General features: G+C 44.4%; 1 protein-coding gene across 3 annotated transcripts in view; it reads left to right on the forward strand.

Annotated features, from left to right (window-relative positions):
* Window positions 1-16,765, forward strand: part of KMO (kynurenine 3-monooxygenase) — a 387,929-nt gene that overhangs the window by 95,218 nt on the left and 275,946 nt on the right. For all 3 annotated transcript variants that reach the window (XM_069607648.1, XM_069607647.1, XM_069607649.1), the window contains one exon: window positions 11,422-11,511. In XM_069607648.1, the coding sequence (XP_069463749.1) occupies window positions 11,422-11,511 (90 nt within the window). The remainder of the gene's footprint in view (window positions 1-11,421; window positions 11,512-16,765) is intronic.

A 16,765-nucleotide genomic window follows, 5' to 3' on the forward strand; every position in this document is an offset into this window, starting at 1 on the left:
CATCAGTTGAGATGATGGCTCAAGCAATGGAGAGGGTGGCCACTTCCATTGTCCCCCCTGAAAGGCAGATGGAGCAACTACAGCAGGCAACAGACTCCATTTGCCAATCACACAGGGAGGACATGTTGGCGTCCAACAGGGACAGACGGGTGGCATTGGAGACTCTACGCCAATCGATATCAATAGAGTCCCAGGGCCACAGGGAAGCCCTGAGGGTAGAACTCATCACCTCAGGGAGACTCTTGTTGCCCTTGAGGCTTCCACTAACTTGAGGACAGAACAGCAGCTGGAGCTGTTCACACGTTCGCTCTCAGCTGAGATGCAGACAACTCGAGAGGAGAACCGGGCCTCACGTCAGGTGCTGCATGGGGATCTCCGCACTATAATCCTACAGAACGAGACCTTCCACACCCGCATGCTTGCTGCCATGGAGGACCATACCAGGGCTTTGCGTGGGCTGCCTCCCATAGCACCACCTCCTCCTGTGGCAGCACCACCTCCTGTGGCAGCAGCAGAGGGTGATGAGAGCCACAGCAGCAGTTCTCCCACAATGGCATAGCCGTGCAGGCCATGAGCCCATGGAGGTGTTTCTTTTCCCCAACATCCACACAGGTGGCTGTTGGTGCGCACCCTGTCCCCGGACCTCCTGGGTGGCCTTTTTTTTTTACAGTGTGTTGCCTTGTGTGGCTTCCGTGGCCATCCACTGTATTCCGGCTGGGCACATGCAGGCTTGTCCTGAGTTTGGGTTAGATGCTTGGATTCGTGAGACACACACCCCTCCTGCTTCCCGTTTCCATGGGCTTGCAAAGGGTGTGCCCAAGTGATAGTGACTTACACAGTGACGTAGGAATCCCATGAGCTGTGTGGGCAGTCTGTAGTCAATATTGTGTATACATTCCTAGTGGATATTGTTGTTGAATTGTACACTGCATGGTGTATTGATATGTGCTTGTGCATCCATGTCTTTCTCCTAATTTGCAGGTTAAATCCTCATGTCTTCACAAGGCCGTCTATTTTGGAGATGGAGTTCATGTTGTAAGCAGTGCACTTAGACATTTGCGTGGCAGCAGCACTGTACAGTTGGAAGTGGTCGATGTGCTGGCATAATCAGGCTGTAAGACTACCACTACTTTAACTTAGTACTGTCATGTTTATGCTATGTATTTGGTCATGTGTGTTGTTAGTTCGCCATTACTGGGAGCATATTGTGTGTGGGCAGTTTCCATTAGGGACACTGTACTTTGACACTTGTGTCATGTTTTGGGGATTGCTTTGTTTGCTCTCACATAGCATGACATGCCATGGTGTGTTGGGTGGCGGTGCTGGGGAGGGGTTGGGTGACATGTCACTGTTGTCATGTTGTATTTTGCAAGGGGGTAATGATTCTAGCAGCATAGAAGTGTGTCTTTTGATGACACAGCATTGGTGGTGTTTGTGTAGGTAGGGATGCACACAATGTAACACTTCCAGGTGACCAATCTCAGGCTGGTATGGTTGTGACAGTTGACTGTCCCTTATGTCATCATCATTGATTGTCAGCTGGTATGTGCCAGGGCTGTGTGCACTCCACAGGGGTGTGATTTTAGGTAAAGTAATTAGCCACCAGCTGCGTACGGGCTGCCTCACCCCGTGCCCTTTCCCCTCCCATGCGCAGCGGCCGTGCATGTGGTTGGGGATGTAGGTGCACCACCATGTCCACCGGCAGACCCCGGCGTGTTGCAACCTTGTGCAGGACACATGCTGCCACTATAATCCTGCACACTACTGGGGGAGCGTATAACAGCTGCCCGCCAGAACGGTCAAGGGAGCAAAAGCGTGACTTGAGCCCTCCGAATGTGCGCTCCACTATGCCCCGGGTTGCAATGTGGACTGTGTTGTATCTTACCTCGGGTGGCGTGGTGGGGTTCCAAATTGGCGTCATCATGTGGGTGCTCGGAGGGTAGGCACTGTCCCCTGGGGAGGTGGTGATGGGTATCATTAGTGGGGTTGTGACATTACTCAGTATGTGACATGCATGCATGTGCTGTGGCATTTATACTCATCGAGCAGCCATGTATCGCCATGCGGCCCAGCTTCTAGGTCCCGGTTTAGGGTTGACATTCTGTAAATAAAACTGTCGTGGGTGGAATTTGGATAGTTGGCATACACTGAGGTGATGATTCCCTTGGCGTCGTCACATACTACCTGGACGATGATGGAATGCCAGTGCTTGCGGTTTCTATAGATGTGCTCAGATGCCCTGGGAGGATGTAGAGCCACATGGGTGCAGTCAATGGCACCTAGCACTTTGGGGAAGTGTGCCACACCCTAAAAATCCTGGACGACAGCCTGCCTTTCTGCAGGTGTTCTGGGCAGGTATATGTGCCTGCGGACTGATGGGCATGCAGTCATGATGGCCAAGACCTGGTATAGGCAGCGTGATTGCGTGGCCTGTGACACCCCCCGCCCCCACTATGGCACTTGTCCACTGAAATGATCCAGTGGCCAAGAAGTGCAGTAAATTGAGGACCTTATGCAGGGGGCTGAGTGCTTGGGAGCACAGGGTGGGTGATGTGAGGTCATCCTCCCACTCACTCACCAGGTCGAGTATTGTGTGAGGTGGAAACCTGTACCTCCCATACACCTGGTCATCAGGCATCCCAAAAAGGCTGGTTCTGGGTGTAAAAATTCTGTGCCTGACTATCCTCCTCCTCCTCCTGCGGTATCCCACGACCACTGCTGCTAGGAACAGTATATTCATCCTGGCATCTGTGCTTGTTTGTTGTTTGCGCGCACTTTTATGCTGCGCGGGTCCACATACGCCTACTTCCTGCTGGCGTACGTGTTTCCTGATTAGCGCGTCTTTTTTGGCGCACCACGTTCAATTCCATGAATACGTGTTTTGAACATGCGTGTGGGCGTTGCGTGCACTTGCCTCCTGTACTTCCCCTGTGACGCCCACATTTTCAGGAGTTGTTCCCCATTCCACGTGTCACGCCCCCTGTTCCTCCTACTTTTGTTGTGTGCGCCGTGCTATGTGCGATTTCGCTGTACGCGTAGCGCACACTGTTTGGAGAAGTGTGCGCCAGCGTGCGCCACACAGAATTTTGGCACACATCCTGGAATTTACACGCGCACGGACTTCCATGAATCGCTGTGCGCGGGTTTCGCTGCGATTTTCGCACTGGCACTGCGATTCGCACGCTTGCGCTGAAAATTTCAGCGCACATTAATTCCATGAATCGGCCTCCAAATCGGTAAAACATTGTTGATGCTTTGTTTCCAGACGCTAATCTTGTTCTTGAATGGGTTAGTGTCTGATTACATTTTGGGTTCCTCCAGCATTTCTACATACAGGTTACTGGGAGGCCACTGTGGTTCCCCTTGCGGTACTGTGTATTTGGCGGTAAAGCTTTTCCAGAAACATAAAATAGTTCTCTGTAAGTGTCATTTCGTAAACACCAAAGGAAAAAAGAGTTAGGCGTCCCGTTGGTAATACGTTTCGAATATAATAATTCTTCTAACCTGAATTTCTACATGTACTAGCAGCTATGGAGGTTTTTTTGTATTGTATATAATTCACACACAAAAACTGTTTCAATGCAGCAAAATTATTAATTTCCATAATCCCCCACCACAATTCTTCTTTTAACATCAATTAAAAGTGGACAAAAGATCCCAGAAACAGTTGCTTCGAGTATTTATTTGTAATGGGCAGATCAAAATGGCAGTGCCATACGCTATTGTGTTGAGTACCTTACATTGATGACCAGTTAGTGAAGGTTTATTAGTAAGACTTGCATACCTGCTATCAAAAGAGACTTAACAATTTCTTTACTGGTTTACCCTACATTTTTCATTTTGCAATATGTCATCCATGGCCATGCAGATCTAGAATAAAGGTCATCATATGACCACCTGTAGTAGATGTTTGGAAATGTCATTATTATATGAATTGAGTAATATATGTGTGAGGACACATTCTGTATATACTCCTTTCTTAAATAGGAATGGGTCTGTAAACTCATGATCTTTTCAGATTTAGCAGCTAAACAATTTTCTGAGAAGACAGACTAGCTTGCTTGACTTTTTGAATGTTATTCATAGTTTTTCTCGAATGGGATAGCTGATCATTCCAACTCTTAATTAACATTTTGTAATACAGTTTGTCTAATGAATGTCTAAAACAGATTGAGTAGAAAGTAATGTGTCTGTTCAGTCTAAATAGCACACAAGCTAAGTTGATAGACGTGAGGAAAGTAAAGGCCCTAAACAAGGGCACTGAGATGTTACCTCCTGTATGGCCCTCAGCTCCTGCCATTATTGCCATTTGCATTCTGTAATAACTTCCAGGGGTGCAAATGGGTATTTTTTCAGGGGCGGGGGCGGGGGGTTCTTGAGTGGAGTGTAAAGAGTTCTTTTTTTCACAACAAGCCAATAATCTAGGTGACCTTAAAGGACATCATAAACAAGGAGTTCTAGCAATTTAAAGCACTTTCTAGAGGACAAAGAATGCTACAGTAAAACAGCTGTGGTCAGCATGGTTGTGCAGCAAATCAAGGTCGGGACCTGTTGAATCCTGGTGGCTTAACATGACAAAACCAAATGTGCACTATGTGCTAAGTGTCACAAGTAAACCAAGTAAACCATAAAGTCCACACGCAAGGTTCATGGTATTTATAGTCTCCTTGGAAATGTTATTCTGCCATTAGCATACAGTGGGGAGCCTGCACTGGAGTCTGATGGTCTGTTCTGTAGTTGATGTGATGCTGGAGCTGGCCTTGACCTATGGCCTGAAGTCCCAGAAAAACAGGAGGCCATCGTACTGTCATGGCCCCTCACTACCTACCTCAGCCCCTCACTCTCTATCTCGATCAGTGTCTTGCTTCTACAATGCTTGAACCCAAACACGCTCTCCTCTTCAATGTCTCCTCAAGCTCATTCCTGGCAGACCTTTTCTTGTTCCTTCCTCTTTTTCTCCATCCTTGTGCGCTTCTCCTGCACCTCCTCAACACTTTGCCTCAGACTTATTCCTCCACTTTTCTTGAGCTTGACCTTGCATCTTTTCTGTCACCTTCTCTTTCTCCTGCTCCAGTATTTTCCCCCTAATCTTACTTGCCTCCTCATCTCTCCTGCCCTAGTGGTTATTTGCTTCACCTCTCCACCCTTTTCTTCTATCGTCTCCTCACTGTCCACCGGCTTCTCTTTAGGCACCTCGTCTTTAGGCAATGATTTTCATCTTAGCCCACTTGCCAGAGCCTAACCTCCACCCCAGAGGTAGTCAACATTCTCAAACAAAGCTGTCAAAGGTTTTGCGTTGGAGAATAGTGCAATATCCCACACGGGGCTCTGGAGAAAGTTGCACAAGAGACACTTCTAGCCCTGAACACCTCACAGGTTTAATATTGGATAGCAACATTGTTGTGCACTTACCCCAGAACTAATTCGTATTGCCCCTGTGTAAATGATTAAAATGATATGTCATCAACAACCTTTCCTACACAGTTTTTTTACTAAGGTAACACGGATTTACACTTGCAATATAAGAAATAGAGCCTGAGGAGGGGGCATTACCCTACCAGTAATGCCCCCATTTGAGGGTTCTAGTGCTATTAGTAGCCCGGCATGTCGTACCGGGGCACTAATAGCAATTTTTCTCCAGTTGAAAAACGGCAGTGAAACCGTTTCTCGACTCAAAAAAAAAAAAAAGAAAATGCCCGCCACGGATCGGGGAGAAAGGACTCCACATAGTCTCTTCTCCCTTTTGATGGCGGCCATAAAAATGAATGGAAAAAAGCAAACAAATGGTGGCTAATGGCGGGATGTTCCCGGCGCAAGCGAGGGACAGAGGAGCGCAAGTTAGTGGGGTATGGGTAGGAAAGGGATTGGAAATGTGGAAAGGGGGGGTGGGGTGAAGGGACAGGCCACGTGTAGAAACGCACTTACCTTAGTTCCCGGAGAAGGAAGATAGCGCCCTCCCGCTCCGAGGAGGCTTAGAGCGGGGTCTTTCCCTGTGTGGTAAGGACCCTGTTCCAAGCCTCCTCATTGGCTGAGAGGCTGCAACACCCCCTCTCGCCGAGTACTAATTATAAATAGAAACACATAATTAAAGCTCTTTTTTATTTGGCATATGTGTATGTTTATTATGTTGTGGAGATAATATATGAGCCTTACAAATAGTAGAATTTAAAAAAAGCAACCCCAATATAAGCAAATAATATTGTTGAATACAGTCCTAGCATCTTACTCTGATCCTATTCACTAGCAGGAATCCTAAGCCTGTGGCCAAACACTGTGTATGGCCTCCTGAAATATGCACAATACAATTAAAGGTATACTTTCTGTTCTGCTGTCTGACTCGGTGTTCTAGTAGCCCTATGATGTTACACCAGCCACTGTTTGTTTGTTTGTTTGTTTGTTTATTTGGTATAGCGCAAAACCAAACCCAAAGGGTAGCTGGGCGCAGACAATACAAGAATACTTGAGAACTTGGTTACAGAACAATACAGTTATACAGTTAACATTAATAACAAAGGTGCATGTACAAGCAAATGCGGAAATACAGTTAAGGCTAGTTGACCAGAAACCAATTAATCTAGTTACAATCATCAAAGGGTCTCTAGAGCAGGTGGCAATGGGAGAGGTCGAGCTAAGTGTCATTGGATCGTAACCAGGTGAGGACTTTCCGTCTGAAGCTAGGGTAGGGTTGGTCCATTCTGAGGTCCAGAGGGAGTCTGTTCCAAGTTTGCGCAACTATGACTGGAAAACTGGAGCCGCCAGCTGTGCTCTTTTTGTATCTGGGCACCACTAAAGTATAGGCATTAGTTGATCTAGTGGAACGGTTTGAGATTCTCTTGTTGACTCTGTATACCAGGTAGGGGGGAGCTATGTTGTTAAGACATTTAGAGGTAAGGGAGAGGGTTTTGAGGGCAATTCTGTCTTTGATTTTTAGCCAGTGGATATTTTTCCTAGAGGTGGAGATATGAGCTCTGTTAGGAGTATTTAAAGCTACTCTAATAGCGTTATTTTGGAGAGTTTGGAGTTTATCAAGGATATACTTGTTATATCCTGCATATAGAGCATTGCAGTAATCCAACTTGGATATGATGAGTGCATTAGCTAGTGTAATGCAGCTAATCTCAGTTAGAAATGGTCTACATGCTCGGATCAATTTACAAGTATATGCAGTGGAGAATGCTAGTGAGTTAGTTTGTTTCTTGAATGTGAGCGCTGAGTCGAGATAGACCCCAAGGGTTTTGACTGCAGGCATCACTTTGATGACATTATTGTCGATGTTGAATGAGGCATAGTTTGGGTCAAGTTTTTTGATGGCCAACTCTGAGCCGAGGATCAGTAACTCAGTTTTGTCGTCATTCAGGCAGAGGCCGTGAGATGCCATCCATGCCTGAATGAGGAGATATATCTTACTTACTAAGGCTGTGTCTTCCAAGAAGTTGCTGGAAAGGGGGATAAGGATCTGAGTGTCATCTGCGTAATTAGTGTAGATGACACCCAGTCTGTCCAACTTGTCAAACAGAGGCTTAGTAAAGATGTTATACATCGTCGGAGATACACATGATCCTTGAGGGACACCGCATGAAACTTGTGTGGGATCAGCGGCTGCTAGGGGGGAGAAGACTCTCATTGTCCGGTTAGCAAGGAAGGATTGTACCCAGGTTATGGCATCACTTGAAAAATGAGCAGCGGAACTGAGGTGATTGCATAAGACTGCGTGATCTACCAAGTTGAAGGCCGCCGATAGGTCAAGGAGGAGTAGCATAGCTGATTTGCCATTATCCTTCAACTCGTCAATTTGGGTCTTAAGGTCAATCAGTGCTGTTTCATTACCATGAAGGGGACGGAAGCCAGAATGACGTGAACCTAGTAAATTGTTAGTTTCTAAGTAGTCCTGAATTTGCAGGTAAGCTACCCTGTCAATAATTTTAAGCAGAAATGGGACGGTGGTGATGGGTCTGTAATTTGTCGGTATTGCGGGGTCAAGTGTTTGTTTTTTTAGCAAGGGAAGCACCCAAGATTGTTTTAGGTTATTGGGCACTAGGTTAGATTTAAAGGATGCATTGATGAGTTTAGAGATGAAGGGGGCTAGGTCTCTAGCTGCATCTTTTATCATTTGGGAAGGGCAATTATCCCCTTTGCAGTTGGATGGATTTAGAGATAGTATAATTTTTTCTGTCTCTATTATAGATATTTGTCTGAACCTAAATGGGTGAGGGGTGTTAGGCTGGTTTGGAGGAAGCTGTGGCTGAGGTGTAGGCTCTGTTGGCAGGAGCAGGGAAGCTTTTTTATTGGCAATTTTGGTTTGGAGCAAGCTAATTTTACCCGCCAGGGCATTTTGTATATTAGTGCACCAAAGCTTATTTTTAGGAATGTTATCAGTCGGGTATGGGTGATTCCATTTCACGGAGGATGGAGAATAGCTCCTTGGTATCTGATTTAGCCTTAGATATTCTATCATTAAAGGTGTTTCTTTTAGTGCTTATGATTTCCTTTTTATACTGTTTGGCGAGAGTGGTTAATTTAATTTTGTTCTCCTCAGTGGGTGAGTGTTGCCAAATTGACTGCAGCTTTCTTTTTTGAATTCTGAGGTCTTTCAAGTGTGGTGTGAACCAGTTGTTTAGGTGACAAAGTTGTTTGCTTTTGCGTATTTTGGTAGGGGCAATCAAGTCAAGTGCCTTAATCATCGTGCTGTTGTAGTGTAAAACCATTAAATGGAAAGGACTAAAATACTTTAACAAATGCCCGTGGTAATGCCCGAAAAACAATCTACAGTCAAGGATTAGAAATACAAGTACAACTTTTGGCATCCTCCCTTCTTCCCTGCTCGTGCACATGTGGATCCAACAATCCTGGCTGGCTAGGCAGATTTTATAAATTGTACTTTGATCTGACCTGTATCCGTGTTGCTCCACACCCCAGGTGACAGTAGCTAACCAATCAAAAATACACCATAGCCACTCTTGGATTTCAAAGACCATGGGAAAGAACATTTGGTGTAAAAGTGGTATTTAAAATCCAATTCAAAGTTTCAAAATATAGATTTCAAGTATAAAATTAGAATTGGGAAACATTGTCAAAATTATAATATGATAGACACAGTGTGCAGTTGGAAAATATATCTGCAAAGCTTTTGGTACCATCTACTCTCTTCACTGTATTCCAGCTCTGTCATACCACATAAAATCTTCTTGCCTGAAGTTTCAGGAAGCTTTATGTAACTTCTTCCCTTTAGAGCTCGCCTATAAGATTGGCTTTGGTTTATCTTAAAACGATGGGTCACCTGCCAGCCAATCCATGTCTTGCATTGGCATTGTGTGTTAAGACAAGCGTGCTTCTACTTCCTATGCTTTGGAATTTGTTGTTATGAAAGGAAGTGACACTTTGATGTCATGGCCTATAATCTGGGCGCCCTACCACAAACAACTTGGCAAACCAGCTGATCATCTTATACACTTGAAATGGAGAATTTAGTAAACAATGAAATGGCTCCCTCCCATATCCAGACTTAGCAAGCTAGATGCTTGATTCATATGTTTAAATTCTAGTGATATATATTAAAATGAGAGGACTGTGTTTTGTGAGTTGGAAAAGTTAACCAATAATTTAACATTTTACTAGTTACGTTTTCCATATGCACTTGACTTTACAAAATGGTTAAAAATCCAATTTAAGCTCCATATGTATTCTTATAATGGAGATTATCCAAGAAAATGCATTATGTTTTTCATTATTTGGGGACATGTGTTCTTTTCAAATATAAGTACTGACATAAACTACAACATGACATTTTAGCTTGAGAGTGTGAGCGGTTCATATACTGTTCTAATACATAGAACACCTCCTCTTTGGCTCCTCTCACCACCCCTCCTTGTATCCTCTCATCACCACGTCTTTAACCTCTCTTTACAACCACCTCCTCCTTAGACGTCTCAATAACCTATATAACTGTCTTGAGCTGCTTCTGCACTTTTTTCAGCTGTTCTCAAATGAGCTCCTTCTCTATATTACCGACATCCATCTTCCACAACCCCTTGCTTTTATATGGCCCAGACCTTGCCTTGTGGCTTTGCCCTCGCCTAAGGAAACTGAGGTGTGTCTATATATACAGATGAAATAGATATTGGCTGATGGGTCCTGCCCCTAGGGATGGCTTAAGGTTTTAATGTAGCTCTTGCGATTGATTAATGCCTTTCTAGGGGTGGTCGTCTCTCTGCTTGCCCCACACTGGCCAACCCTCAGGAAGGACCCTTTTAGCCTGAGAAACCTTACATGTATGAGTGTGGATAATCTAGTAAGATGATTGGTTAACTTCTTACGTTTTCTATTTTAGTTAGGGTCCTTCTGTATCCACCTGTGTTGTGAGCAGATTAAATCTCATCCCGCATTTTGGATGTGATTTTTGCTCCTGTGTGAGGTGAGGCGGGTGTGCATGTGCAGGTACTACCGGCTCTGCAGGGACTCCCACCATTATTGGTTTCCTTAAAAGGGTGGAACCTCTAAAATGGCAGTGTGACGAGACCATGCCTCCCACAAATGACATTGCAGGTGTAGCCAAGGGATCCTCCTCATGCCTCCCCTGGGCCCTGCATCATCTGGTTTGTCATGGCACCTCGCCCATTTGGCGACCCAACTATTTACAAGTTAGGTCTAGCAGGGGACTTCATCACAGAACACAAACGTATATTGTTGGAGTCTGCCCGCGTTCCGATTGAACTGATTGGTTGTTCAGTCCCTGCCTCCAGGAGCTGATATAAAGCTTAAGATAGGTAATTAACTCCTCTAATATAAGATAATAGAGTAGAAGAGGGACAAGATAACATTTGAATCTTGGTGGAAATTGGAAGATATTGGGTGTCATTACAAGTACGGTAGTCTGGAAATAGGTATGCCAGTAGCAACGTACCGGCACCCTTTGCGGACCGCTGTACTGTCATAATACAACTGTGCCTGCCAGTGCCCTTGTGTGTGGCAGGTCTGACCTGCCGAGCACATTGACACCGGTAGGCACAGTTGTCATGGAAGCACCGGCACCGTTGTTAACGGTGCCGGTGCTTCTGAGTCCCCATTCCCATGGAGTCCTATGGAACTCCATGGAAATGGGGACTAATATTTTCCACCCGCTGATATCCCTGGCCGCTGGGACTTGTAATGTCCCGGTGGCAGCAGGATCTCAGGCGGCGGAAAGGGTGTTACAGTCTGACGGCAACCAGTTACTGCCGTACTTGTAATGACCCCCATTGTAAGATCACCAAAATGGTGCTAACAATGTTAGATTCCAGAAATAAGTTTTTTCCAATGGTCTGTCTTGTGCCAATGTAGGAAAAATAATTCTTGATTAAATAGTCTACCTGTGTTGAAAATAATCTCCTAAATGGATCCATTACAGTTGTGGTGAAAGTATAACATTTATCTGTTTAATTGTAGATTGTTTCCAAGGGTATACCAATGCGTGCAAGAATGATCCACTCATTATCCGGTAAGCAGTGTGCAATTCCCTACGGAAAGAATAACCAGGTAATTATATCTAAACCAATTCAACAAATTATTTTTTTCTATACGAAATAAAACCATGAGATCTGCATATTCTGTACATTGCGGCTCTATGTTTATTTACCAAGTATTACCTTATACAACTACATATTTTATTCTGCTTAAGACAGGTATAGTACACTCGGCACACAAACAATATTTTAAAGAAGTTCAAGAAAATAGTACAGAATATATATATGTTTTTAATCTAGAATCATTCAGTTGGTATATCTCTAACTGAAGATGAGTTAAACAAAATGTTACTGAAAAAGCTTGATAACCACTCCGATCTCCAAAACGTCTTGGGCTCTTGTGTGCATGAAAATATTTTTTTAATTTCTTGAATATAAAACTGAGATTTAGATCAATGGAATTTTTGCAGTACAGCTTAGTAACATGTAAATGCGAGGATCACAGCAATTGCCAAAACTTTTGCAAACTATTGTTACATCATTAAACCTTAAGTCATTAAAAATGCACACACAGGACATACTGCAAGTTACTCTGTCAAATTTAGTAAAAGGGCTGAACTAGCAGATAAATGAGGAGCAGTGACACAATACACCAGAAAGTATTTAGGATAGGCCTATTGACATATTAGTACCAGTGACTATCACTAACTAATTGGCCGATTCCTGTCGCACCAGGGCATCTGTCCTCCTGGAGGCATCCACAAAAATGTAGGAAATGCACCATACTGTGTGAAAAGGGTTCATGCTTCCTCTCTTCCGTATTCTTACTAAAATGATAGCAACCCGAGTGCCTGTACTGATGATGTCTAGGGCTATAATGTGTAAATGAAATAGCCACATCGCAGTAAATAAATGACGTTGACTTCACTCAACAAAGAATTAACACAAATAATTAGTGAAGAACAAGTATTTGTTTTATTACCAGGAACCTTTGCAAAACCATCCTCTCTGGTCTCTACATTTCTGGAGCTCTGGTACTTTACTTGAGAGCAACATTTGTACGTATCACTCTTTTTTTTATCGGTCGAATCAGCTGTCTCCCATTTCATCAATCTTTTGGGCACCGCTTATCTCCAATATATGCCAGACACATCCTTCTAGATGCTGTTTATGATTTCACCACCAGCCGGTTCCTTGCCATTCAATGGTTTTTCAAAGCACCTGTACAAGCATGAGCTGGTGGCCCTGGCCATAAACGCACTGTCAACAGCAGTAGAGTGTGACATAGGCATCCTTTCAAGCACAGTGATTGTGGTTCCCCAGTGGAGTAACTTTGCTGAGAATGTTGGGGGGGAGGACATGACATCTGTAGAAAAAGGTCCCCCAGCCAAATGAATGGGGACAAAATGGTGTGCCATGAAAGTTGGGGGGGGGACAAACACCCCGGTCCCCCCCTTAAATTACGCCCATGTGGTTGCCTGTAACATATATGGATATGCAGTGCAGGTGCCACCTGGTCTGCCATTACAAGATTGGTGATAAGAGCTCAAGCCTTCTGAATAACTCGGTAAATGCTTCAAAACCTCAGTCTGCTGGGACAAAGTTTCGATCCGCTCCACCAATGTTATTTTGTCAGGTATAGTGGACTCTACGATTTATTATTTTCATGTATTACCTTCTTATTAGCACAGTGAAAGCCTTCAGTAAATTATCATGTACGCGACAACTCAGGTGTCATATATATATATATATAAAGACATCTTTTTAAAGTGTTAATTTCTTGTTTTTATGAGAAACATTATGGTTGGACGGAAAAAAAGAAATACTGTTCTGTGGGCACTGCTGAGCATACATGATTTTATTATGTATTAATAATTATAATTTTAATGTATTCTCTGCTTATTTGTCCAGTGTATGCATTCAGTAAATACTCCAACAAAAAAGAAATACTGTACTGCGAACATTATTGCGTGTACCATATTTTGTTGTCTTTATGTGTTATTGATTGTTCTCAACTGTAGGAGAGGTTGCTGATGTACCTCTCTTTTGGAGGAGAGGTATAGTTATACCAATATTTAAAAAGGGGGGCCCCAGAGGATCCACACCGTTACATACCCATTTCCTTGTTGGATGTACCTTCCAAAAATGTTTCTAAATACATTTTATCTCGGTTGGAGGAATGGGCTAATGGGAATAACATTCTGCAATCTTCTCAGGTGGTCTGCAGACACGGCATCTCAACTATCAATCATTGTTTCACTTAGAGCTTTATCATCAATAAATATTGCAAGGTGAGCGGGGGCACCTTGTATGCTGCTTTCCTTGATTTTGAGAGGCATTTGATTCATTCGATAGATCCACATTGCGGTATAAGTTAGAAGCAAGGGGGAGTCCCATCAGGATTGATGAAAGTGATCCAAATTTAAAGCAGCAGTTTGGTGCATGGGTTCAGGAGGCACAACCACTTATTTTAACACCAGTAAAGGCGTAATGCAGGCCTGTCCCCTTGCCCCATTGTTGTTCATACTGTTTATGTGTCACTTGCCGTTCGCGCCTTCCATCATGGCGTTTGTGGAGTAGATGGCGACTTCTCTGCCATTAAACTGTGCCATTCTGTTTTTCTACTTCTTTGTTTTTTTGGTCTAGTCTTTCTGTCCGTATTGTTTTGCTTCCACTTTTAACCACGCCTCCCTTTCTCTCCGGCGCGTTTCAACCCTTTGCTTTTTGCTGCGGGTGCTTGCGCTCTTCCTCTTTGGTGCTGTTATTTGATCATCTTTTCTCCGGGTCTCGTCCCAGCCTTTCTGCCCCCTGTTTCCGTTCTTGCTTTGCGTTTCCTGGCTATTTCTTTTCCGCCGCCCGTTTTCCTCCTTTACGGGTACTGGTATATTTCTACTCCGCCTTTCCCTTACTTACTCCTCTTACCTCGTATTCTGTTTTTTCTATACTACAGACATCAATGACCTTACCTTAAGACTCTGCCCGTATCATCTTCTGTGTTGAACAAGGGACTCTGTGTGCCAGCGCCCTCAACAGACTTCATGATTGGAGCCTTCTTTCTACCTTCTTAACAAGCAACAAGAGAGGTTTTTTTTGAGCTTCCGCTTTTTTCCTCTCACTGGCTTTCTCAGGAGGGGGTCCCCTGTTACCCTGTCCTCCGAGGGTGCCAGGGTGGCTTCCACCCGAGGACGACCATACCTCTTCTCACAAAAAAAGCTGCAAAAGAAGAAGTGCCAAAAGAAGAAGTCATCAATTGAAGATTCAGGTGAGGAGGAGTGGGATTTGGATAAGTGTGGGACGCCTAGAGTTGGCAGATTGCAACGCCAAAAAACCTCAGATATGGCATCTGCAGAACAGGTCCAGGAATTACTCACGGCTGTGCAAGGGCTTTCCCAAGAACTCCAGAATCTCAAGTTTGAAAATGCTGCTTTCAGGCAGAGAGTAGACAACCACGAAAGAATGCAAAATGAATTACCTTCCCTACCGTTAACTTCTGGCAAATATGACGGATCACCCCGCAAGATTTAGGAGTTTATGGAAGCTTTTATCATCCACTTTACCTTTAGACCTCAGACATTCTCCTCTGATGAGACCAGAATAGGGTTCCTAATATCTAATCTAACAGGTAACGCCTTGGCTTGGGCCACGCCACTGGTCACTAGTGCCAGCCCCCTGTTGCAAGATTACAGCGGGTTTACAGCTAAGTTTAAAGAGGCTTTCCAAAGAAAGGAGACTGCTCAAGTGGTCAGTGAACAATTACTGGATATTCATTAAGGCAGTAGTGACCTACTGTCCTATATTTCAGCATTCAAACGAATTGCAGCAGAGACCGGATGGTCGGATACCGCACAGTACACCATATATCGGCGTGGACTCTGGGAAGAGCTGAAAGACGAACTTGCCCGTTTACCCAGACCTGCCACTCTGACCGATCTATGGTCAACAGTATTACAGTTGGACTTCCGTCTGTCAGAGAGACGGTCAGAGCGGCGTAAGGGTCGGAATCTTCCGGCAGCTACTGACTTCACAAAAGGTAGAAGGGGTTGATGGTAAGCCTCTCAGTTCCGGCCTCATTACACACACCTCTCCACCATTGACCATGAAGATACTACAACACACAGAGACCATAAAATTTGATCTTATAAGAGCAGCTCGTTTTCCGATCATCCTCGGAATATCATGGCTTCGTAAACACAATCCCGCTATTGATTGGGAAAAGAATCAGAAGGCCTTTTCCTCCAACTACTGTCTTAGTGCGTATATGTCTGAATCCGAGTATGCCATGATACAAGCAGTTAAGGAGCTCTCTCAGCCATCTACTACTGTGGGAGTGCATACCATACCCACTGAACTTTGCCTGTACAACAAAGTATTTCTTGACAAGGTTCCTCAAGAACTGCCACCACATCAACCAGAGGATTGCGCCATAGACATATTCCCAGACGCCATTGTTCCTTTTGGGTGAATGTTTTCCTTATCTCTTAAAGAGAAGGAGGTCCTAAGGGAATATCTTCACACCAATCTCCAGAATGGGTTAATTCAACCGTCACGTTCACCAGTTGGGGCCTCATTATTTTTCGTCCCAAAGAAAGACACAAGTGCATTACGACCCTGCATCGATTACAGGGGTTTGAACCAGATCACCATCACAGACCGGTACCCCATGCCCCTCATAAAGGACGTCTTGGAAGCTGTCCAAGGGGCTGTAATTTACTCCAAACTGGACTTACGATGAGCCTACCACCTCCTACGCATACACGCTGGGGACGAATGGAAGACGGCATTCCTGACTCCATTCGCCCATTTTGAGTACCGAGTAATGCCCTTTGGAATGGTGAATTCACCATCTGTCTTTCAGAAGTTTATGGATCGCCTTTTCTCGGATCTTCAATTCCAGTGCACCATAATCTATTTGGACGACATATTGGTTTACTCTACCACCAAGCAACAACATATTGAACATCTCCGAAAGGTCCTACAGCGGCTGAAAGATAATCATTTATTGGTCAACCCAGAGAAGTGTGTGTTTCAGGGTACCAGCGTGCCCTACTTGGGGTTCATTTTGTCAGCAGAAGGCATAATGATGGATCTTCGGAAGGTTGATTCAGTACTCGAGTGGCTGGTCCCCGGTTCTGTAAAAGACATCCAGAGATTTCTGGGGTTGGCTAACTTTTACCGCAAGTTAATTTCTGGATTTTCTGAGGTGGTTCTACCCATTACTAGGTTACTAAAGAAGACGTTGTCCTCTTTTCAGTGGTCTGCTGAAGCCAACAAGACTTCAACGGTTGAAGAAGGCAATTTGTTCTGCTCCAGTACTACACCAGCCGGTC

The sequence above is a fragment of the Ambystoma mexicanum genome, chromosome 4q (assembly GCF_040938575.1).
Source record: "Ambystoma mexicanum isolate Mex_15411 chromosome 4q, UKY_AmexF1_1, whole genome shotgun sequence".
In the NCBI taxonomy this organism is placed as follows: Eukaryota; Metazoa; Chordata; class Amphibia; order Caudata; family Ambystomatidae; genus Ambystoma; species Ambystoma mexicanum.